The sequence below is a fragment of the Pleurodeles waltl genome, chromosome 4_2 (genome assembly GCF_031143425.1).
Source record: "Pleurodeles waltl isolate 20211129_DDA chromosome 4_2, aPleWal1.hap1.20221129, whole genome shotgun sequence".
NCBI lineage: Eukaryota > Metazoa > Chordata > Amphibia > Caudata > Salamandridae > Pleurodeles > Pleurodeles waltl.
The window spans coordinates 810,669,494-810,695,348 of record NC_090443.1 but is presented as its reverse complement, the minus strand read 5'-3'; the positions used below and the strand labels follow the sequence as shown (position 1 = coordinate 810,695,348).

Below are 25,855 nucleotides of genomic sequence, written 5' to 3'. Positions count from 1 at the left end.
CTGTCTATTTATCACACTGCCTGAGGTGTATTTTAGAAGTTTTGTCTCTGTTGTATGAGGTTTCAGTTTGGGATAAACACGTGGCCATTGGCCTCCATAAGCTTAACCCGTTCTGTGCCGGGGACGTAATGGTTACGTCCACCGGCACAGTGCTCCTGTGCCGAGGATGTAACCATTACGTCCTGACACGTGAGCTCATAGGGAGCGCTAACGCTCCGTGGGCTGCCCTCCATCCCAGGGTAGGGATTGAAGGGGAAGCAAAGCAAAGCATTTCTCTTCCAATCATGTGATGGGGACCTGAGAGGCTTTAAAGGAAAGAAATGGAATTTCCTTCCCTTTGAAGTCTCTCAGAGCATTTTAGCAGCCTAATCGTGTAGCGATCTGGCTGCTGAAATGCCCACTAGACACCAGGGATTTTTTCCAATAAGGAAATTGGCATCAGGGGAGCGATCCCGACCCCTTGGGCAAGGGTCGCTCCCCAAGGGGGCAATTTTTTTCAAGGCCTTTTCTGCCCCGCCTGGTGGCAGATTGGCCTATTGTTATTAGGCTGATCTGCCCCCAAGGGGGGGCAGAAACCTCTAGGCGCCAGGGATCCATTTTTTGTGGGTTTTTTTTTTTCTTTTTCTTTTTTAGAGGTGGGGAGCGACCCCTTAGGCAAGGGTTGCTCCCCTGAGGGCAAATTATCTTTAAGCCATTTCTGCCCTCCCTTGGGGGCAGATTGGCCTATTTTTTTATGAATTCAACCGGCTCCCAAGGGGCAGAAACCACTAGACACCAGGATTTTTTTTTTTTTTAATACTTGCCCATTAGGGGAGTGGCCATAGGGCTGAAAAGACAGAGTTAAAAAGTGCGGAAGCAGAGGTTGCAAATCCCATTTGTACATGCATCTGTATCATCGGAAAGAAAGCATGGTGCAACCATTCAGCAGCTCAAGCTTAATTCTCGATTCGTATTTCAGGGGACGATGTCACGGCTAATTTCGTTACTGTGATTCCAGAAAGGAACACAAAGGTGCCCAGATATCGCGCTGGCGAGATCCCTCTGGGACCAATTCCCAGAAAGCAGTTAACTGCTCCTGGCAAAACTCAACATCTCTGAGCCCATCATACTTACACAGAGCCTTTCCATGCCCCCATTACATTGCCACTCTGCATTTAGCCAGTACCATTAGCAAGCCTACCAGATGTCGCACCTCTGTCGGCCATCCTTCAACTATTCCGAGCAGCGCTATCGCAGGTGTAAGAGGCGGCTCCACGCCAGACACTTCCGTAGTCACATGTTCCACCTTCATCCAGAACTCTCGCACCTTCTCACAGTTCCATGCTAAATGTAAAAAATCCGCACTTGGCATGTGGCATCTCTCACAGTCAGCAGTTGTGCGCAGTCCTATCGCATGCATTCCTTGAGGGGTATAATGTAGGCGATGTATAAATTTAAAATGTATAAGCCGAAAGTTTGGTGGTAGCAATCTCATGTGTGCGCAGCATTTCTTCCAGGTTTCATCCGAGATATCCTGCCCGACGTCCACCTCCCACTTAGCTCTAGCGGTAGCAACTATGGCACTCTGCTGTTCCTGTATACAGCTGTATAGCTTAGTGATGAGCTTCTGCGGCGATTGAGCTCTCCATAGTGTTTCCAATGCCTGACAGACCTTCGGGGGGATGTAGATTTTGTAAATCGCACGCAAAGCACAGCTCCGACGCGTAAAACATATAGGCGGTGTAATGCGCTATCCGTTCCCCTCCCAATCACCGATTCCAAGGATATCAGCCGTTCTCCCTCAAACCACTCCCCCGGGTTGATAATTCTGACCCAGCCAGGAATTTCCTCAACTGCCCATCCCGGGACATCACTTCATCTGCTACAGCAAGCACTGGCATCGAAGGAGCGTACAGTTCACTCATCCCAGATTTGCGCACGAGGGCAGCCCAGGCTCTGGAGGTGCATGTCAGTGTTTATATCGCGGGTCCGGGGACGGGCCGTACTCCCAATAATTCGCTGCAGATCATCCGGCCAAACCATCTCACTTTCAGGAGCAAGAAGTGGTAAGTATCTCTCCAGCAGATCCAGAAATACGCAAACTGAGCCTGCGCACAGTAATAATAGTCCCAAATCTGGTGCAGCCAATCCCCCCATCTCGAAGGGCAGCGTTAGTTTCTCCCAAGAGATCCTGGGCTATCCACCCGCCCAGACCAATCTTATCATAGCTGAACGAAGACGCCTCAAAAAGCCAGCTGTTAGTAGCAGGGGAAGGTTCACAAACAAATACAGAAATTTTGGTAGCACAATAATTTTTGCTAGTGCAATTCTTCCAATAAGTGATAGCGGTAGCGATTTCCACGCATCTACTCTCTCCTCCAGCCCGGTCATCAGTCTACCATAATTGGCAGACCAAAGCGTGTCTATCTCACTGCTTAGCCAAATACTTAAATATCTGACCGGGCCGCTCGCCCACTCAATCGGGTATCTGGAGGAGAACCTCTTCATCTCCTCAGTGAGGGGTAATATCACCGACTTTGACCAATTTATCATGAGGCCTGACAGGGAACCAAATCGTACGATCTCATTCAGCGGGACATCTAAGTTTGCCTCTGGATCCCGGATGTACAAAGCTATGTCGTCAGCGTACATTGAAATCAAAACTGGCCGCTGCTGATATTGCAGTCCTCTCTCGTTGTGGCGCTGTTGAAGGGAGGTTGCCAGAGGCTCTACTGCCACAGCAAAGAGTAGGGGGGGACAGAGGGCAACCCTGATGGGTCCCCCGCGACACTGGAAAAGGGTCAGGCATGCTGTTGTTCAACCGTAATCGAGCGACGGGGTCCGTATATACAATTGAATCAACTTCACGAATGGCGCGCTCATGCCCAGTCTGCCCAAAAGCGCAAACAGATATTTCCATTCCAGTGAGTCGAATGCCTTCGCAACATCCAAAAAAAACGCTGCAGCTCTTGTATCCCTGTATAGCGTGTCCATAGTCGCAAAAAAAGTTTGCAGGTTGTTCATCGTCGACCGACCAAGAATAAATCCTGCCTGGTCCGGGAGTACCAGTCTCGGCATTAGTGGCTGTAGTCTAGCCGCTATCATTTTGGCCAGAATCTTATTGTCTGTGTTAATCATTGAGAGAGGACGATATGAATCACAGCTGAACGAGACTTTACCAGTCCTAAGGATGGTGACGATCAGTGCTTCTTTAAGGGAGGCGGGGAGAACCCCAGTCTCCATTGCTTCAGTGTAGACCTCCAAAAGTGGGGGGGGGGGGGTGAACCATATTAGAGTATTCTTTATAGAATGCAGAAGTGAGGCCATCCAGGCCTGGGGACTTCTCACTAGGTAAACTGCGTATTGCAGTCTTCACCTCTTCCAAAGTGAATGGAGCATCAAAATATGCTCTATGCGCGTCGTCGAACCAGAGCAGACTGATTTCAGAAAAGTAATTTTGTGCATCTTCTTCACTCTGCTCAGTGGTTGTGGAATATAGGTCGGTAAAGAAATTAGTGAAGACCTTCATAACTCTATCTGTGCCCGTTACTCGCTCACCCTTTGGTCCATCTATTTCAGTGATATAGCCGTTAGCCCACGGCCTACGTATCATGTTGGCTAGTGTGCGTCCCGCTCTATCACCCTCACCTTAGCGTCTTGCTCTGGCGTGTTTCCCCAAGAAGCAAACTTCTTGCATAGCGGCTTCCTCATATTGAGATACCGTGATTCGCAGTGCCGCCAGTGTATCGCCCGACCACTCCAAGGTCAGCTCCTACTCTAGTTCCACTATTCGCGCCTCCAACGCAGCCAGCTCCCTGCACAGCGATCGCAGCACCCCATGTTGTTTCGATAAGCACACCCCACGGATAACCACCTTAGAGGCCTCCCACAGCGTTCCAGCTGAGTTCACTGACCCTCCATTCGCGTTAAAATAATTTACTTTGGATTTGTGCACTTCCTCACGGGACGCCATGTCCCGGAGCGCCCCCCAACATTCACTCCTCCAAGTATCGCTAGCTCCAGTATTACCGGAGAGTGGTCAGACAGGGTGCGCGCCATATGTTTCACAGAGCGCGTCCAAAGCTCCACATCTCGCGTGCCCAGCTATCGGTCTAAGCGAGACCAGCTGCTATGTACATAGTTAACATAGGTGCCCTCTCTCCATTCCCCGTGTTTGGCTCTCCACAGATCAATCAGATCTCCATCCTCCATTATCGTCCCTAGAGCACTAGCAGCAGCAGTGCTTCGTGCCCTGGATGCACTCTCCTGATCCCTCTCTAGGTCTAATACCACATTAAAATCTCCACCGCTCCTGCGCCTAATGTATTTATCAATCGCCAAATCTCGCAGAAGAACTCCGGGTCATCCACATTAGGACCATATATTGACACAATTCTGCAGGGCCTATCTATTAGCATTCCACTCAGCAATACATAGCGTCCATTCGGATCTGCTATTACCCGCTGCATTCGCCACTGCAATCCCTTCCGTATCAGGATTGCTACTCCCGAGCGCATCTCGAGAAAACCGCATTATGACATTCTCCAACCCATCCAGCCTTCAAGCAGTTCAATGTGTCTGTTACCAAATGAATTTCTTGCAAAAGGCATATATCTACACTTTGGCGCTTAACATAAGCAGACATAAGGTGCACTTTGCGTCTATCATTCAAGCCACGTACGTTCCAAGTGAGGCAGCGAATTGATGTCATCCCCGCCGGAGCCATTTAAGTTGCCATTTCAGAGCATCGCACCTCCACCCCTTTCTGGGGAACTCAGCCGCACATAGATAGAATAAAGAGAGAGAGGAAAGTAAAGAAACAGTATTGCAATAAACATCAAACGGTCCCGCCCCCACCCACACAGACCCCCCAAACGGGTCAAAGCTGAAAACCCCCCCTCCCCATCCCAGATTTCCCTTTGTGAATGACCAGAGTAAATTAACAGGACTCATCCAGGGGCCGTAAGGCTAGCCTCCGTCCAAGAGGATAGGGGAGGAAGGTCGAGGAGCAAAGCGCTGGATGTGTAGTCAGATCGGCAATAAGAAAGGAGTATTGTCTTGATACATCTTTGCGGCCGCTCCGGGCTCCCGGGCCGCCATTAGAACAAGTCTCTAGTCATTATCGCTGAGGTCAGCGTGTGCGCTTCCAGGACTGTCAGCTTTCTCAGTCTCAATTTTCCGTGGGATGGTCTTGACGAATTTGGCAGCTACCTTAGGGTCTGTAAAGAAGGGCAGTGTAGCACCATGCTGTATCCAAAGTTTAGCAGGGTAGATGCGGGAGAAGCGAGCATTTGTGAGTCTTAGCGAACGTTTAATCGGAAGGAAGGCCTTCTGCGCCATCTGTACGCCAGTGGTGTAGTCTGGGAAAAAGTTTAATTCAGTGTTCTTATACAGCACCGGGCGTTTTTCTCTGGCCAATCGGAGCACAGCATCCCTGTCGCGATAGTTTAACAGGCGGAGTATAATGGGCTGGGGTGGAGTTCCCAGGGGAGGGTGAGGCCCAAGAGATCTGTGGGCTCTCTCGACCACCAGCATTCAAGACAACTCCCCCGGGAATAAATCAGTCAGCAGTTGTTCCATTAAGTCCTCCATCCTGCCCATATCTGTGGATTCCGGAATGCCAATCATTCTTATGTTGTTTCTTCGCGATCTTGCCTCAAGGTCTTCATTTTATTGCGTATCACTTCTAATACGCGCTCCATCCGTAGCAGTTTTTCTCGTTCTCCATTACTCTGATCCTCCATCTCTGATGTGCATGTCTCCAATTGGTCAAAGCGTGAGTCATGGTAATCTACCCTTGCCTTGATACGGTCCATTTGTTCAGTTAGGTGGTCCAGTTTAGCATCTATATTTGTCAGGCTGCTCTTAAGATCCAGGAACATGGCCCTGACCGATGTGTCCGCTGGGCCCTCCTCCACCGGTGGATCCCCGGTTTGAGAAGCAGAGCTTCCATCTTTTTTCCGACTCCCATCAAATGAGATCTTTGCTTGCTTTTTGCTCCGCCTTCCCCATTTTGGAGTTCACTTATATCGTTCAATGCAATGTCCACTGATAGAGCTACCAGCTCAGCGGGGGGCCCAGGCCGTCGCATCTCAAACCGTCAACTATACAGCAGTCTCTTTCGCACACCATGTCCTCCTTTTGCAACATCAGGGTGCAGCCAGTTGCAGGAGACAGTCCTCTGCCGTCAGATATCACTGACATCGCCAAAAAGTACGATTTATAGCTCGCAGGAATCTTCTAGCTGCCTCCCAATGTGTTTCCTGTGGCACCCTGGTCAGATCCAGCCAGTGCCAGGCTCTGCTTGTCAGCCCCCCCCCCACCCCCCCAGCCTCACCGTTTGTAGTTACAGCCGATGCAGGGGCCTCTCCTCTCCAGCGTCACCAGGTTCTCTCTAGTCATCACAGAACGACCGTCTGCCCCAATTCACGAGCAGACGCTCTGATATTTCTTTCACCTGGCCAGTCAGGGGGGAAGAGCTCTGCCTCAGCTCTCCAGCCGAGCAGAGGCCGCCAGACCAGCCATCATTCAGGAGGACGTCCACGCCTCGATCAGGCGAGCCGGGCCTCCCTACGAGCCTCACTCCTCCCTCCAAGCCGAGCACTCTGCGCTCGGGGGCCAAGGCTCCAAGCGCTGAGAACGCCCGGGGGAGACAAACCCCCCGCGGCAGCCCCAGTACGTCGCAGGCGGCCGAGGACGGAAGCGCCCACTGCAGCGGCGGCCCAGGAAGGCCCGCAGCAGCCACCCCGTCAGCTGGGGCCGGGCCCGTAACAGCTCCACAGGCAAACAACTAGCGATCCTGGCTCACCGGCACCTCAGGCAGCCCAGAAGACAGAAGTTTTATCGCGATTCAGGATAATTTAAAGGATTCTGTCCCTCGATCGGCAGAGCCGCACTACGAGGCAGCCACCTTGCCGTAGGGCTAGCTACACCCGCCCTACCTAGAGTTCTTGATGAACCTACAAGCCCTATATATCCCCGATACCTGAAGAGTCTAGCAGACGTAACGGTATATTGCTTCTAAAAATATGACTTTGCAGGAAACAGTTAGAGTAAAACGTGGAGAAAAATGGCTGTTTTTTTTTTACCTCAATTTCAATTTTTTTTTTTATTTCAGCTGTTGTTTGCTGTAGGAAACTCTTGTAGGATCTATACAAATTACCCCTTGCTGAATTTAGAATTTTGTCTACTTTTCAGAAATGTTTAGCTTTCTGGGATCCAGCATTGGTTTTACACCCATTTTTGTCACTAACTGAAAGGAGGCTGAAAGCACAAAAAATAGTAAAAATGGGGTATGTCCCAGTAAAATGCCAAAATTGTGTTGAAAAATGTAATTTTCGGATTCAAGTCTGCCTGTTTCTGAAAGCTGGGAAGATGGCGATTTTAGCACTGCAAACCCCTTGTTGATGCAATTTTCAGGGGAAAAAACCACATGCCCTCTTCTGCAGCCCTTTATTCAATTTCTTTTTTTTTTTAACAACCTTTTCGCTGTATTTTGGCTAATTTCTTGGTCTCCTCCAGGGTAACCCACAAACTCTGGGTACTTCTAGAATCCCTAGGATGTTGGATAAAATGGGTGCAAATTTAGAGCGAATAGCTTATGTGGACAAAACGTTATGAGGGCCTAAGCACAAACTGCCCCAAATAGCCAAAAAAAGGCTCAGCACAGGAGGGGAAAAGGCCTGGCAGCGAAGGGGTTAAGAGCATCTTCGTATTTCAGGACAGAATTAAAAAAATATATATTGATGGTTGATTCCATGAGTTATAATAAATATTTGAATGACAAAACATCTACAGCATAGTAGCTTATGTACATCAAATGTGTTGGTCTAAGAATTTTGAATGTGTTTCTTGCACGAAGAACTAAGTTTATGCGGATTACAGTTGAACAGCTACCACTATTGTGTATGGAAAGGGATGTCCAGAGAGATAAGCGGATATACAACCTGTAAAGAACAACTGGAGGTGGTCTGTTTGTTATTTGAATATAAAGGCATGAGGAAGTTGAGGTGGAGTTTAATATCTCCCCATCTGGAAGTAGGGCATTACAATAATGGATTCAGATAAAAGGTAATTGTTAAAATCATAGTTTGAAATTGTTTCAACATGCAGTAAGAAATACTGAAGGCAAGACGTTCCTTAATTTTAATGCTGAAGTGTATTCTCACTTGTCTATTTGAGTTCCTTTTGTTTATTTCGTTTAACTAGTTAATAAACATTTTTGAAACTGATACTCAAATTAAACTACAGCCTTTTAGTTCATTCAAAACAAGCTTGATCTCACTTGGCGAGATCCTGATATGCAAAACTAGTATGAACAAGCATTTGCAATGCAATCTGTCTTGGGTTTGCTCGACTAAGCGATATTAGCGCTGTAAACTCCTAACAGGACTTTGCTTGCAACATTAAATGAAAAGAAATAAATTTTCACAAAAGGGGGCCGATTTAAAACGCCACGCCATGAGCGTGAAGGTGACTAATCAGAGCAAAAAAAACCTGTCCGGTTTCGCCTTTGTATAGTGATACAAAAACAAATGAGCTTGATTGTGCTGTGTAAAACCTTGAATTCGCGAAGGAGCGCTATGATAAACAATAGAATTAAACTGGTAGTCATGAAAAGCCCTCGATTACTGCCCAGCAAGATCACGCTGCCTTCAAAATAAAGAGAAAAAGTAGTGCAGAAACCATCGGAAAACATGGAGCCCCGTATGTTTTCTGTAGTTGGCCGGTGTTCTTGAGAAGGGCTAAACGCAGGATAAGGCATGACGTATGCATGCCTTTCCCTAATGAAATCAAGTGAATTTTAAAAGGCAAGCCTACGAACTAATGAAAGTAATGGGTGTGGTTAAAAGCCCACAGAGAGATTACAACAAAGGCCAAAGCACTTGCGCTCGACCATAAAAAAAGTCAATAATGGCATACAAGGCAGACATAAGCACTCGTTTCTGGGTATGCTTACTACAGAGATGACTATTCCTTCTGTGGAGTGACAAAAACAGCCATAAAGAATGGCAGTGTCAAATATCAAGCCAGTCTCTCCTGACAATAAATTGGTGATTTACATTGATATTTTCAGTGTAATAAATGTGTGAGATAAATGCGGCCACAACAAATCACTATTGAAAGGGTATAGAAGTTCCCCTAATTTCCATAGAGTTGGGACGCTTGAATTAGGATAGACGTGCTGCCGACACATGGATAGGGCTGCACATCGTAATTAGGCAAAAGCCATCCTGGCGATCATGAATTCATGTCTTGAAATCTGGACAGACAAGGGGACGTTAACTACATTGGATTACTAGGAGAAACTAAGAAGAAACCAACACAAGCGGGCGTCCAATGCAGCTCACTAAACCGAGGAGCCATGTTCTCAAGGCCTATATTCAAGGCACCCACTGCCTGTATGCAGCAAGGTGCAGAGGTTACCAGTACCAGTTTGGACGGTGCATAAAACATGAGCTCTTCTGCTGGAAATGGGGAGACTTGTGACCTTGCCTCTCACTTCCAGGGTTGGGCAAGTTCATAAATAGATCTTACCTATGTACATATTTCACTTAGTCATTACTCTGCCAACGACGGAGCTAAACGAAGATACAGGGTGGCTGTTCAAAAACACATCTAACTTTTCACATGGAAGAAACCGGCGGGGGCAGGGAGAAACCAAGTAGAAGGGTGTGGAGAGCTGTCGGCCCCTCTCCAAAAAGCAACAACCATTGGCAAAGCCAAGGGGTCTGGGCTACTTTAAATTAATGTGTTCTTTCGGTAGGCTTGTATGTTGCGTGATAATGTGTATACTCAGATACATCCCACAGGCGGACACAGGTGAATAATATAACTGGGGTAATTTAGATTTGACAGTGCGAGACCTAAAACAGCTGGCTGTAAGCAGACTGTCTGCAAAACACACAGACCACCAAGCTTCGGCCCAAGGCGGCAGACCTTTTCCTCTTGCAACAATGTAACTTGGTTGCCAGTTCAGCCCTCAATTTACGGTGAAAATTAGCTGTGAAACGGCTAGCTCATGTGGTTGACTTACGCTAAAAGCCTCCTTTTCATCCAATTGCCCAAAACATGGCGACACATTTACTTTCACTTTCCAAATTATATTTAAGAGAACACTCAGTTCTCAGCAAGCTTGCTTCTGTTCACTGGGAACACATAACTGAGTGAACATCAACCATTTGTGAAGTTTAACACTTGAAACTGCTTCCCCACAGGTCTAGATAGAGAGACAACTTAGGAACGGACGATTAATTAACCCCTTCGCTGCCAGGCCTTTTCCCCCTCCTGTGCCAGGCCTTTTTTTGCCTATTTGGGGCAGTTCGCGCTTAGGCCCTCATAACTTTTTGTCCACATAAGCTAACCAAGCCAAATTTGCGTCCTTTTTTTCCAACATCCTAGGGATTCTAGAGGTACCCAGACTTTGTGGGTTCCCTTGAAGGAGGCCAAGAAATTGGCCAAAATACAGTGAAAATTTCGTTTTAAAAAAAAAAATGGAAAAAGTGGCTGCAGAAGAAGGCTTGTGGATTTCCCCCTGAAAATGGCATCAACAAAGGGTTTGTAGTGCTAAACTCAGCAGCTTCCTAGCTTTCAGGAACAGGCAGACTTGAATCAGAAAACCCAATTTTTCAACACAATTTTGGCATTTTACTGGGGCATACCCCATTTTTGCAATTTTTTGTGCTTTCAGCCTCCTTCCAGTCAGTGACAGGAATGGGCATGAAACCAATGCTGGATCCCAGAAACCTAACCATTTCTGAAAAGTAGACACAATTCTGAATTCAGCAAGGGGTCATTTGTGTAGATCCTACAAGGGTTTCCTACAGAAAATAACAGCTGAAAAAGAAAAATATTGAAATTGAGGTGAAAAAAACATCAATTTTTCTCTATGTTTTACTCTGTAACTTTTCCCTGCAATGTCAGATTATGGAAAGCAATATACCGTTACGTCTGCTGGACTCCTCTGGTTGCGGGGATATATAGGGTTTGTAGGTTCATCAAGAACCAGAGGAACCCAGAGCCAATAAATGAGCTGCACCCTGCAGTGCGTTTTCATTCTATACCGGGTATACAGCAATTCATTTGCTGAAATATAAAGAGTAAAACATTGCTATCAAGAAAACCTTTGCATTTCCAAAAAGGGCACAAGATAAGGTGCTGAGGAGCAGTGGTTATTTGCACATCTCTGAATTCCGGGGTGACCATACAAGCATGTGAATTATAGGGAATTTCTCAAATAGATGTCTTTTTTACACACACTCCTATATTTGGAAGGAAAAAATGTAGAGAAAGACAAGGGGCAATAGCACTTGTTTTGCTAATCTATGTTCCCCCAAGTCTCCCGATAAAAATGATACCTCACTTGCGTGGGTAGGCCTAGCGCCCGCGACAGGAAACGCCCCAAAGCGCAACGTGGACACATCCAAAATTTTGGGGGAAAACAGAGGTGTTTTTTGCGGAGTGCCTACCTGTAGATTTTGGCCTCTAGCTCAGCCGGCACCTAGGGAAACCTACCAAACCTGTGCATTTCTGAAAACTAGAGACCTAGGGGAATCCAAGGAGGGGTGACTTGCGGGGCTCGGACCAGGTTCTGTTACCCAGAATCCTTTGCAAACCTCAAAATTTGGCTAAAAAAACACATGTCCCTCACATTTCTGTGGCAGAAAGTTCTGGAATCTGAGAGGAGCTACAAATTTCCTTCCACCCAGCGTTCCCCCAAGTCTCCCGATAGAAATGATACCTCACTTGCGTGGGTAGGCCTAGCGCCGGCGACAGGAAACACCCCAAAGCGCAACGTGGACACATCCTAAATTTTGGAAAAAAACAGAGGTGTTTTTTGCGAAGTGCCTACCTGTACATTTTGGCCTCTAGCTCAGCCGGCACCTAGGGAAACCTACCAACCCTGTACATTTCTGAAAACTAGAGACCTAGGGGAATCCAAGGAGGGGTGACTTGCGGGGCTCGGACCAGGTTCTGTTACCCAGAATCCTTTGCAAACCTCAAAATTTGGCTAAAAATACACATGTCACTCACATTTCTGTGGCAGAAAGTTCTGGAATCTGAGAGGAGCCACAAATTTCCTTCTACCCAGCGTTCCCCCAAGTCTCCCGATAAAAATGATACCTCACTTGTGTGGGTAGGACTAGCGCCCACGAAAGGAAAGGGCCCAAAACACAACGTGGACACATCACATTTTTTTATAAAAAGCAGTGCCTACCTGTGGATTTTGGCCTGTAGCTCAGCCGACACCTGAGGAAACTTAGCAAACCAGTGCATTTTTGAAAACTAGAAACCCAGGGGAATCCAAGATGGGGTGACTTGCGGGGCTCTGACCAGGTTATGTTACCCAGAATCCTTTGCAAACATCAAAATTTGGCCCAAAAAACACTTTTTCCTCTCATTTCGGTGACAGAAAGTTGTGGAATCTGAGAGGAGCCACAAATTTCCTTCCACCCAGCGTTCCCCTAAGTCTCTCGATAAAAATGGTACCTCACTTCTGTGGGTAGGCCTAGCGCCCACAAAAGGAAATGGCCCAAAACACAACGTGGACACAACATATTTTTTCACAGAAAACAGAGGTGTTTTTTGCAAGGTGCCTACCTGTGGTGTTTGGCCTGTAGCTCAGCCGGCCCCAGGGGGGGGGGGGCAGAAATGCCCTAAAATAAATTTGCCCCCCCAACCCCCACCCTCCCCGGGAGCGACCCTTGCCTACGGGGTTGCTCCCCCTGCGTGACATTGGCACCAAAAAACAAATCCCCGGTGCCTAGTGGTTTCTGCCCCCTTGGGGGCAGATTGACCTAAACTCTGCCAATCTGTCCCCAGGGGGGCAGAAATGGTCTAAATACAATTTGCCCTCCTGGGGAGCGACCCTTGCCTGATGGGTCACTCCCCATCTCTAAAAAAACAACAAAAAAAAAAAAAAAAACACAAAACAAAATTTGCCCTGGCGCCTAGAGGTTTCTGCCCAGGGGGGGCAGAAATGGCCTAAAATAAATTTCTCACCCCCCAAACTCCACCCCCTTCCACCCCCCCCCCCCCGTGAGCGACCCTTGCCTACGGGGTCGCTCCCCCTGCGTGACATTGGCGCCAAAAAACAAATCCCCGGTGCCTAGTGGTTTCTGCCCCCTTGGGGGCAGATTGACCTAAAATTGGCCAATCTGCCCCCAGGGGGGCAGAAATGGTCTAAATACAATGTGCCCCCCCCCCAGGGGAGCGACCCTTGCCTGATGGGTCGCTCCCCATCTCTAAAAAAAGAAATAACAACAAAAAAAAAACACAAAAAAAAATTGCCCTGGCGCCTAGAGGGTTCTGCCCCCTTGGGGGCAGATTGACCTAAAATTGGCCAATCTGCCCCCAGGGGGGCAGAAATGGTCTAAATACAATTTGCCCACCCAGGGGAGCGACCCTTGCCTGATGGGTCGCTCCCCATCTCTAAAAAAAGAAACAACAACAAAAAAAAACACAAAAAAAATAATTGCCCTGGCGCCTAGAGGGTTCTGCCCCCCCCTGGGGGCAGTTCGGCCTAATAAGGCCGATCTGCCCCCAGGGGGGGGCAGAAAAGGCCTTCTCAAAAAAATGCCCCCCCTGGGAGCGACCCTTGCCCAAGGGGTCGCTCCCTTTTGTCACTTTCAATTAAAAAAAAAAAAAAATCCCTGGTGTCTAGTGGGGTTTCAAAAGCCGGATTGCAAGCAATCCGGCTTTTGAAACCCTCGGAGGGACTTCAAAGGGAAGGAAATACTTTTCCTTCCCTTTGAAGCCCCTCCGGGCCTCCCAGTGATTGAAAAAGAAATGCTTTTGCATTTCTTTTTCAATCGCGCTGGAAGCAGAGCTTCCAGCGCGACTAGGGAGGCCCCTGTGATACATCAGCGTGCGCGCGCGCGCTGACGTCACAGGGGGGGGGGGGGGGGGGGTCAGGGGTGTAAGGGGAAGGTCTTCCCCTTCCATCCCCGACTTGGGGGGGGAGGGGGGTGCAGTTCCCCTGTGCCTAGGACGAGATGATCTCGTCCAAGGCACAGGGGAACTGTAGCCTTGGACGAGATCATCTCGTCCAAGGCACAGAAGGGGTTAAAAGAAATGTTGGTTCTAAGTCACCTGAAGAAAAAGTTGTGGTGAGACAAGGAAAGGCTGTGCTACGGAATAGACAAAATGAGCTTAGCAGTCCTCCTCGATCAAACAAGTTGTCTAGATTTTTTATAATGCTGTGGGGGGGGGTGCCTAGAATGGTTATTGTGGGGTAAGCTTCTAACAGTTAGTGGAAATCGGTGACACACGTCTATTGCAATTGTCGTAGTGTTCGATATGGGCCGAAAATTATCATAACATAAGTCAGCTGGATAGTAAAGCAGACCTTTAGTATCTCTCATTAAGATAATTTTAACATCATGGTCCGACTATTGATAACGAGCGTAACATCTGTAATCAATGTACGTAAGGGCCTACAAGTGTCAGCACGATTGATGCTTCTGGCTGAAAAAAAAATGAACTAGTCCCCACTCAAGTGTAGAAATTTTGCAAACAATGCAGGCCACAACGTGTCAAATAGTTTCACATTCTGGTAAATTGAAACAACTTACTTATTAGTAGGCCCTGCTCCTCCGTATGGGAGGAGGAGTGTCGCCCCCTCCTAACACAGTTGCTGGGCTGGAGGGAGCCTGCCCAGGCTCTCAGGCTGGGAACCTTTGCCTGCAGCAGTGACGGGAGAGGAGCAGCGCGGAAGCAAAGCAGGTAAGTGTTTTTTGTTTTTTTTGTTTGTTTTTTTACTTTTTTCCTGCTTCCTCTGCCCAGCATCAGCCAAGCGAGCCACACAAGCATATTAGTAATGAAACTGTTTGCTATATTATTGGTAAGCGTGCTTTCAGCATCCACCCTGAACGTTTGCATCGGGTACCTAGCTACTTGATAGCTTTGTGTTGTGATTTTGTTCCCTTTCCTCAGCTTTTAGCCAAAAATACTTTCAAACCCAATGTTTTTTTTATAAATCATGAAGCCCTGCAAAGTTTCCCAGGTCCATGTGTGTCTTTCTATTGCAGTCCAAGTTTGTTCCTTATGTTCTGGGACTTGCAGGCTTACTGCTGTCATGTAGATCAGCTACACACGCCCGGACATTGCAACTTGGCAGCTCTGATATGAAATGAAAGATTGAAACTTTAGGTTTTCAAGCGCATTGTTGATTCCAAAGCCAGGGCTGACTGAGGGTGTCGTAAGAGACACAAGGTAAATTGTAAGGAAGTATCTTATTTGTCAAATGTAAAATGGTATTTGAACCTTAGGAGGATTAATTTAACAGTCCTTTGGTAGTTTAAACCACTGCTGTAAAAGAAAGTCACCCAGCTGTCTTGTATGCGTAGATATGGCCCACCCTATGGGGTAACGATATGTACGAAGGGATAAGTGCGTGACCTTTGAAAAAGTGATCTAAAAAGGTAGGAGTGCCTATTTCAGCAAATGTAGCATTCCCAGTTCATCATTTTATCACTCTTACGAGGAAGGAGATGGCGGTGCGAGAATCATTCACTGGGGAAAAGGAGGCTTGTTTTCACTTTTCAAGCCCAGTGTGTTTTTCATGTGTGCACCCTGATTCTTCAGGTATAGTCTGGTCGAGGAGAATACTCTGTAAACATTCCGTGGTATCCGACCAGGGTAAACACGAGTCGCGTGGAGTAACACTGCCTTGTACAACAATGTGGGGGCGATGGGCGGCTGCTGAATTAGTCAACATAGCGGCTTGAGGAGCAGAGGTGGTGAAAAAAGCTTCACAGACAGTGGGGCAGTAAATTAAGCTGCAGAGGCGAGAACACACAGCACAAGCCATAGTGGGATAGTGCTGAATGCTTCGCTCTAAGTTACATCATTGCAAAATCAGCCTGAAAAACTTCCACTTCATGTGTCTTTATAAATAACAGACTTCTTTATAATTTGAATAATTGCTTAAGGAATATTTCCTAGTATTTCTTGTGATGTTCAAGGTGCAATATGTCCACTCTGCTAGTAAACTGTTGATGCAGGTGGATGTGATGCTTGTAAGTCTAGGGAGAGGAGCCTGACTTTTGCTGCTGTTGTAGAACTCCCTGTCCTCCCGGCAGCTGGGCTCTTTTGGTGCAGATTTAGAGATCAAGTGGCACTATGCACTCACAGTTAATCATGGTACCATCCCCTGTGATTGTCCAGTGGGCTGATCAAAAGTACAATTGACACTGTGAACTGATCAACCACTGATGGGGACTGAACCATTGCGTCCTCTGTATGTATTTATCAATTAAGTATGTACTATAACCCAGACCTAAAAAAAACACCAAACCAACAAAAAGTATTGCTGAAGTAGTTGACAAAAGGAAAGGAAAGCAAAGGATTCCTGGCACTTGAGACAACTTTTTTTGTAGAATTTTGGACACTAGCATACAGGCACAATGCTTTCAAATGCAGTGAGGGGAGCTAATCAGTGAGGCAAGGTTATTCATTGCCCGATTCTGTGTGCTTTAAGGAAGTGTAAGCAAAATTTGAATGACACTTTGGCAGACCACTACATTAAGACTGCTTGCCAAAAGCCTATTTATGTATGTGTGGATGTGTATTTTTTTATTTGTGAACTTGTTTACAAAATATGTCTGGTGCGAGAACTACAGTTGCCTGAATGCAGACCTAAAATATATCTTTGTGATACCAATACAAAATGTAGTCATGGAAAAGCAAAGTATAGCATTGCATAGCTGCATTTATTTTCCCCCATTTGATCACTTGGATTTCACTTCAGCATTTAGGCACAATCCTTTTATATGTGGGCACTTGCAGCCCTGCTCCTCAAGGGCTTATGCATGACAAAGTTTACATTTGGCCGTGTGAGGAGTGACATTAGTACTCACAGTGTGACTACACCAAACTAGGACATTTTTGTTAACACATAAAAATATAGAAAGGGGTGAATTGGGAACGGATTTGTTTTGAAAATATTATAGAATAACAATTGGCAAGGCCCTTTGTTTTGTTTCACTTGAAAAAAGAAGTTTGGTATAACATTAAATTCCTGCAAGCTTCTAAATAACTAATGACAGAAAGTCATAGTAATTGTCTTTGAAATATTTTGGCTTTATCACATAATGATTAATGTTGTATTCAAGTGATGAAAAAAGGTGAGTAAGCTACATTTCAAATTTGTACTCTCGCCAAGGAACTTTTGAAAATGTCCCTTTGACAGGGTTAGCCCAAAAAGCTTTACTTCTGATCTCATCTTAATGATCTAGTGCTGCATTTCGTTTTTGCTGGCTTTAGGACTCTGTGCACTTTACCACTGCTGACCAGTACTAAAGTACGAGTGCTTTCTGTCTAAGTTGTATTGGTAATTGGTTTGTCTGTGATTGCCATATTTTATTTATTAGTACGTCCCTTCTAAAGTGCAGTGTGTGTGAGCAGGGCCTGTAAACCACAAGCTACTAATGGACCTGGAGCACTGATTGTGCCACCCACGAGTAGCCCTGTAAACATGTCTTAGACCTGTCACTGCAGTGCCTGTGTGTGCAGTTTTTACTGCCAGTTCAACCTGATAAGTGCAGCCACTTGCCAGCCCCAAGCCATCCCTTTTACTACCTGTACGTCACCCTAAGGTAGGCCCAAGGCAGCCTTATGGGCAGTGTGAAATACTGCTAAATTTGTTTTCCACTATTGCAAGGCATTTCTCTCCCATAGGTTAACGCAGGGATTGCCCGGAAATACCTTTCCAGTGTAATTTCCCATTGGGAGCAGATAGAGATGTGGAGTTTGGGGTCTCTGAACTCACTATTTAAAAATACATTTTTTGCTGAAGTTGGTTTTTAGATTGTAAGTTCGAAAATGCCACTTTTAGAAAGTGAGCATTTTCTTGCTTAACCATTCTGGGCCTCTGCCTGTCTTAGGAATACACGGCTGGGTCAGGATGACAGTTGGGCTGTGAATTCTCCAAGGTCTTAAGCTTGCCTCCTGTTATAAGTCTCAGGGACCTCAAAGACTTAATTTGCTAGTGCCTCGACTCTTCTGCTGAAAGTCCTGACTGCCAAGTGGTGCCAAATCCAGTTCCTGGGCCCTTATAAGTGGAAACTGGTGTCCTGAGGAAGTAAATCCATACATCGACGTGCTGCGGCTGAAAATCGGTGCAACGCTTGGCTTGTGGCAAAAGAATCTACGCAGCACCTGTAGGACTTATGCAGCGCATGTTCCACCGCCACTCTATCATCACGGCGCGTCTAAATTGTCCCACGTATCGTCCCTGGGCATCACTTTCTTATCGACCCCATGCCGCAGCAAGGGACCAAGGCTGTGTGACCAGAAGGTGACTCATCACATCTCCTGCAAGGAGAGACCCACTCCTGCGAGGTGGAAATCAACGCATCACCTCCCCTGCCAGTAAGGAACTGACACATCACCTGCACTGCGCAGGAAAGGACCGTCCCCTTGTTTTTCCAGCACCTCACCACCTCTGTGGCCCGCATTGTCTTTGTTTTTGATGCATCCTGAGTACTGTGTGCTAAAAAGAGACAACCATTGATTTTGCTGGATTAAGACTCATGTCAATTTTTAAAAAGTCATATCTTCCCTTGTGTATGTAGGATTTTTGTCTTTTTAGTCTTGTTTTAGACAGATAAATATTGGCTATTTTTCCAAACTGGTGTGGAGGCCTTTTGTAGTGTTTTCCCTGTGTTAGTGTGTGTGCACAAATACTTTGCACATTGCCTCTGAGATAAGCCTGACTGGTTGAGCCAAGCTACCAAGGGGGTGAGCAGGAGTTATCTTAGCAGTGTGACCCCTTATCCTGACTAGGGTGAGGGTCCCTCCTTGGACAGAGTGCAAACAACTGCCAGCTGGAGGCCCCATTTTCTAACAGGAGCTATCTTTTCAAACTCTTCCAAATGTTTCAGGACGAACTACCGTCTACCCAAGAAATTATGTCCCTGGACCAGTGCTAATGCACGCACAATCTAGAAAGCCATAATGTTGATGTGGAAATCATGGTACCCTCTACTTCTGTAGCTCTCTTTAGTTTTCATGTTAGGATTGTTAAAACAAACAAAGAAATGTACACTATATACAGTGAGAACAAACTTTACCTCTGTAGTTTCAGCTGTATGTGCCTTTTTGAACCACCAACCTATACAATATCACTCATTTCAAGTGCTTGATGGACTAAAAGGTGGCATTTCCAACTAATGGAACAAGCAGTGGCAAAACAGTAGGTCTGGTGTTGGCTGTCAGCCTTTTGGCGTTGTCGGTACTTGTTTTATTACATTTTTCTGAAAACTTTAATTTTCGGGCAAGCTGCCGGGCTGAATCAATCCAATAGGAAAGGTATTCGCTAAAAGCAAAAATATTTTTCATCTCAAGAGGCACATAGTACCCGCTGGCACTGAAAGGAACTATCTTTTGTGTGGATGTGCTCCGTAGTAAAGGACAAAATGTGGCAGAATGCTGTCACTTGCAGTGAAGACAGACAGCAGCTGAAGAGGCCTGACCCTATGCTGTATTGAGTGGAAGAAAAATGTGAGTGGCATAATAACATACCAGTGGATAAAGAGGTCTGGCTGAAAGCCCCTGTGATCAAAGCAAATGGTCTTGGCTAGCGCCAGGCCTAACAATTACAGTGGTAAAAGCAAAACGTCTTGGCTAACGCCAAAAATTACAGTGAGTTGCCTTGGTGAATGTGGTGTTTACTTGAATACCTGTTGTCACACTACAGAATGACAGGCAGTGCTTAACATTGATGATAAGTATAGTTACTAACTATGCACTGTTCTGTGCAAAGCAACCTGAAATAGTGATACAAACGTATGGATGATTATGTATTTGTAATTGTGAACAGTGCAATGAAAAGCATTAAAATAACTAAGTCATTTTTTCTTACTGTTTAAGGTGTATTGTGAAGATCACCGGAGAAATGGTGCTTTCCTTTCCTGCTGGAATCACTCGGCACTTCGCCAACAGCCCTTCCCCAGCTGTTCTCACCTTCCGTATAACCAATTACAACCGGTTAGAGCACGTCCTGCCAAACCCACAACTTCTCTGTTGGTAAGGAATATTTCTAATCAACGCAAATATAATTATTGAGCTCACATTCATAGTAGCATATCATTTTTAAAAAAATGATATCTAGATTTGTTATTTTCTTTATTATGACACTGGTTCACTGTCAAACGAGCAATAGAATGTTAAATCAGTAAACTATGGTCTTGTGTTGTGGAAGGCAACAGAGGGTATATAATATTGAGCCCTTCAAAATTTTAAAATCTTACTTTACGCAAGGGCAATGTAAAGTCATTGCTTATTCGGTGTACCCACAGTAGCACAAAAAATAGCAAATACAAACCATGCCTTTCATATGTTGCATGTTTCTCTTTCAGACTGTTTTCAACTGCCCAAAGGTTTACGTATGCTTCGTTATGAATGTACTGCAGCTGCTGAGGTTTTTTTCACAGCAAAATTGCTAACATTTACTCATTTTTCCACCCAACCCCTTCTTGACTCTTCGTTTTTTTTTTTTTTCAAGGTCTCTTCATCTAGTCAGCAACTGTCTCAATTCCCTTCTATGTCTCCCCAGTAATAGGGTGAAGGCACTATTTGCATGCAAATCTGGTTCTCCTCAGGATCCATGCCTGCCTCATACAATTATAAGAGCTTTGGATATCCTCTGGCCTGACATCACAGATCTTTTGACCTATTCTTTAACTACAGTTAGAGACTCTGCAATATGGAAACCACAGTTCTTTTCCTATTTTCTGTATTCAATGAAAAACAGGGATGCATTCTCAGCATCAAATACTTCTGCATTTTGTGGCTGCTTCTTCATTTTTGTGGTTACTCAGTGCTTAATTTGAGCCAGCCAATCAATCAATCAATCAAGGACTTTTATAGCGCACTACTCACCGGTTATGGTCTCCAGGTGCTGGGGGGAGGGCTACTGGTCGAAAAGCCAAGTCTTGAGACGTTTCCTGAATGATAGAGGGTCTTGGGCAGGCAGAGGTGGAGCGGTAGGGAGTTCCAGGTCTTGGCGGCTAGGTGAGAGAAGGATCTTCCGGCGGTGGTGCGACGGATGCGGGGGACGTGGGCGAGGTTGGCGGAGCGAAGGTTGCAGGTGGGGGTGTGAAAGATGAGTCTGTCGTTGAGGTAGGCGGGACCAGTGTTGTGGAGGGCTTTGTGTGCGTGGATGAGGATTTTGAAGGTGATCCTCTTTGATACTGGTAGCCAGTGTAGGTCTCTGAGGTGGAGTGAGATGTGGTTGCGGCTTGGGACGTCTAGAATGAGGCGGGCAGACGCGTTCTGGATTCTTTGCAGCTTTGTTTGGAGTTTGTTTGTTATTCCTGCATATAGGGCGTTTCCGTAGTCCAATCGGCTACTGACCAAGGCGTGGGTGATGGTTTTTCTGGTTTCTATGGGAATCCACTTGAAGAATTTGCGGAGCAAGCGGAGGGTGTTGTAGCAGGAAGAGGAGATGGCATTGACCTGCTGAGTCATGCTGAGTGTGGAATCCAAGATGAAGCCCAGGTTGCGTGCGTGGGTGGTGGCTGAGGGTGCGGATCCTAGGGAGGTGGGCTACCAGGAGTAGTTCCAAGCTGAGGGGTTCGAGCCAAAGACGAGTATTTCTGTCTTGTCTGTGTTGAACTTGAGGTGGCTTGATTCCATCCAGCTGGCGATGGCGTGGAATCCGTTGTGGAGATTGTCCTTTGCAGTAGTAGGGTCTTTCGTGAGGGAGATGATGAGCTGCGTGTCGTCTGCGTAGGAGATTGTTGATGTGGTATGTTCGTGCGATGTTGGCGAGGGGGGCCATGTAAATGTTGAAGAGTGTGGTGCTGAGCGAAGATCCTTGGGGGACGCCACAGGTGATTCCGGAGGTTTCTGACAGGAACGGCGGTAGGCGGACTCTCTGGGTTCTGCCTGTGAGAAATGACGAGATCCAGTCCAGTGCTTTGTTGCAGATTCCAGCGTTGTGGAGTCGTGTGCGGAGAGTGTGATGACATACCGTGTCGAAAGCTGCGGAGAGGTCCAAGAGGGCGAGTGCTCCTGTTTCTCCTTCGTCGAGCATGGTCCTGATGTCGTCTGTGGCAGCAATGAGTGCGGTCTCGGTGCTGTGGTTTTTGCCGAATCCGGATTGGGAGGTGTCGAGTGCCTTGCTGTCTTCCAGGAACCGGGATAGTTGATTGTTCACGATTTTTTTGATGACCTTGGCTGGGAAGGGGAGGTGGGAGATTGGTTGGTAGTTCTTGGGGTCGTCAGGGTCTGCCTTTGGTTTCTTTAGCAGGGTGTTGATTTCTGCGTGCTTCCATCTCTCAGGGAAGGTGGCTGACTCGAAGGAGCTGTTGATGGTGTTGCAGAGATGGGGAGCGATGATGGTGTTGGCTCTGTTGATGATATGGTGTGGGCACGGGTCCGATGGAGATCCTGAGTGGATGGAGGCCATGGCTCTGGCGGTGTCTTCTATGTTGACAGGGGTCCAGGTGTGGAGGAAGTGGGTGTTGCTTGGAGCGTTGGGTCTTTAGGTGTTTGTGGCTAGCTGGTGGGTCTGGGGGTTGAAGCTGTTGTGGATTTCTTCTATCTTTCGACGGAAGTGGGTTGCGAGTGAGTTGCAGAGCTCCTGTGATGGCGGGGGTTCGTTGGAGCAGGCCCTGGGGGTGGAGAGCTCTTTGATGATGCCAAAGAGCTCCTTGCTGTTGTGAGCGTTGGTGTCAATGCGGTTGTTGAAGTGGGTCCTTTTGGTGGTGTGGATCAGTTGGTGATGTTTGCGTAGGGCATCCTTAAAGGCGATGTGATTGGAGTTGGTAGGGTCACAGTGCCAGGTTTTTTCCATTGGTTTCTAGTGCCCAGCACTTAATTGCTAATACAGGCACTTATGACAACCGCCACTTGGTGCTGTTTCTGCAGTTGGAAGAGGAGCAGAACAGTTGTTTATTAATTCAATATACATTAACAACAACTAATGCTGAGTGCCCAATCAATTCCTACAGCTTTGGGGGCACTGATCAGTCTGAATAGTCATACTTGTAGCAGTGTAATGGTTAGTAGTTGAATGGTGCTGTCACTGGCAGCGCTGACAAAGACAATGAGCGATGCAAGCAGCGTTGCCCTGTTGACGAGGTCCCTGACATGCACTTTCTTGTAAGTCCAGCATTGTGGTAGCCATGTTTTGAAACTCTCCCTTTTGACCTCTGTTCTTTGACTGAGCAATAGTAAAATACTGAAAACTTGCTGATTCGACTATAACCATCTCTTTAGTCTGTCCTGGGGATCTGTCAAGACTCCTTAGTGCCAGGTTGCCTTATCAGGGTTAAAGCACACTTATTAAATTCATTTAATTCATTAATTTATTGTTCAGAATGGGTGTGCTCGATTGACTGGCTAGTCTGAGCCACATGGATTGTTTGGTGCTTTGATACTAAAGTGACAGGGAATTGGGAAAGAGTGCCACGAGGAGAGAGACAGCCCCAGGATCTGTGGGGACCTAGTCAAGGCGGCTGATGTGACTAATTCCCAGCCAGGGAGCCTCACTTTTTGAGATAATGGACTTTATCAGTTGCTGCAGAACCTCCGATTTCCAGCCAAACCTCCATACCCACAAGTGTTTTGAGATTAATTCAAACATTAAACCTTTCACTTTTGGTTTTTATAAACAAGACTCTATAAGTGCCATTGAGATGTCAATGCATGATCCCTGTGCTTACTGTGCGACTGGACTCCGGCTGCACCCTCTGCCAGACAGGCCGCAGTATTGCTAAACGCCAGTATAAATGTGAAAGTGTGTGGCTTCTCTCTTTACAATATTGAGAGAAGGCCTTCTGTTTAGGTGGATTTGAAATAATTAGAGAATCCCAACAGGAGTATGCTTTCAGAAAGCTAAGAAACGCACACAACTACTTTAGAGGTATGTGACTAAAATATGTTCAACCACATCTTAAAGGGCTTTATCTCTAAATGGAACCTGGATGAAACCACTCAATGATAGGTTCAGTAGCCAAAACAACTTGTTTATTAATACTACGTTGGGAAGCCATGTATCTTGTGATCTAAAGGCGACATTGTGTGAAGTATGTCCACCCTGACATATTAAAACAGAGATGTATGGTTTTGTTTGGGGGAAAAAGCCAATTATTGCATGGTCAAGCCTGTTTGCATGAGGTACCCTAAGTACGTTTGATACACAACATGAGGAGGTACTATATTACAGGTACTACACTTGAAGTCATTATATTGCAGGCACATTTTCAGTACTATTACATCCGGAATCGCTACAGTGCAAGAGTTAAGCTATCAGATAAGTAAGTATTAATATCAAAATATATTTGTGTGCATTCTTTAGCAATACCATATACACAAAAATACATGCAAAATTAGACTCAGGTTAAGGACGTTTAACGAAAAATATATATCATAGACAAGAGATAGCAGTTACGTTAAATAGTACTTAAAATAAAAAAGGTCATATATTTATTAAACACCCATTTAAAAAGGTTTAAGATAGAAAATAAATGGGGAACAGTCTTAAGGGGCATAGTAATGGGGAAAAAGGAAAAGGGCACCATGTACAAAGTCTGTAGGTTTCTCCCTGTCCCCCTCTGCCCAAAACACAGGCAATGACAAAGGCATTTGTCTTTGGTTTTGGAGAGGTTAGTTAATTATATACAATAACGTGCATAACAAAATGATTTACCTTTGTGCCTTGACACCATCATATCATATCTTCCTGCAGTAAGCAAGAGATTACCACAATTGTCCTAGAACTGGCATGCTGTCACCGACTGCCACCATTGTGCCGGTTGCCAACATGTTGCAAGGGCCCACTATTGTGCCAGGACGGGCATGTTGCTAGTAATTACCTGAAGTGTGGCTGTGTCAGCATGTTCCTAGAGATATGAGAGGGACGTTATTGTACCAGGAAGTGGTGCCATGGTTGGCTTGTTTCTATTGATTACCATCATTGTGTTAGGTCTCCCAATTTACCAGGGATTGCCACTGTTGTGCCAGGTCCAGCATTTCACCTGGAATTACCACCATTATGCCAGGGCCAGCATGTTGATAAGGATTACTACCTTTGTGCTAAAGCTTCCATTGTATCAGGAATCACCACTATTGTGCCAGGGCCAGCATGTTGTTCGGAATAACCACTATTGTACTAGTGTGAGAAAGTGGATTATTAGTTGGGGTGGATGGTAGCCACAACAGGTAACCTCTCCATTCTTGTTAGGTCCAGTAACAATTTCAGTAATTGAAACCTAAGCTCAACCCTGGTAACTATTCTACGGAGTAGACTGCCACAGACTTAAGAAAATATGTAAAGTATTTAGAAGTTCCCAAACACTTAAAGTTGAACACCCAACACAATAAAAATTACACTCCAATTTGTAATAAACAATAGAGAATACTTTAATTAAACAGATGACACAAAAATGGGAAAAATCCAATTATGGGAATAACAGATATGAATTTTTAAAGTTTTTAATACAAATAGTGCCAACCGCAATACTCTGGTTGCAATTGACCGATACCTAGGCTCCAGTTAAAGCAGACTGCTTTTGAGCACGGGTTGGATACAGGAAGCAGGTTTGCTCCAGTTGAAAGTTTTACCCTCTGAAATGGAAGCCAAAAATCCTTAGCAGGATGTATCTGAGGTGGGCTCTGTGAGGCTGGGTAGCCGCCTGACCAGGTCTTGGTGAAGCCATCGACTTTTGGCAGGAAAACTCTGAGGAGGAGGAATCCAAAATTCATGCCCAAGGAAGGTCACTTGTCAGCTGGACACTTTTGGTGCCTTCACCCAGTGAAGATTTCCATGTTCAGAGGCTGGCATATCTTCTCTGGTACAGCCCACTGAAATGTATTTGCTGCTGAGTAAAAGCTCTGAGCAGGAGCAACTTTAATGTTTGGCCCAGCA

The 25,855-nt window shown here is 46.1% G+C and overlaps 1 protein-coding gene across 3 annotated transcripts in view; it reads left to right on the top strand.

Moving 5' to 3' along the window:
• SGIP1 (SH3GL interacting endocytic adaptor 1) overlaps positions 1-25,855 on the top strand; it is a 933,552-nt gene that overhangs the window by 797,504 nt on the left and 110,193 nt on the right. For all 3 annotated transcript variants that reach the window (XM_069232486.1, XM_069232484.1, XM_069232485.1), the window contains one exon: positions 19,852-20,007. In XM_069232486.1, coding sequence (XP_069088587.1) covers positions 19,852-20,007 — 156 coding nt within the window. The remainder of the gene's footprint in view (positions 1-19,851; positions 20,008-25,855) is intronic.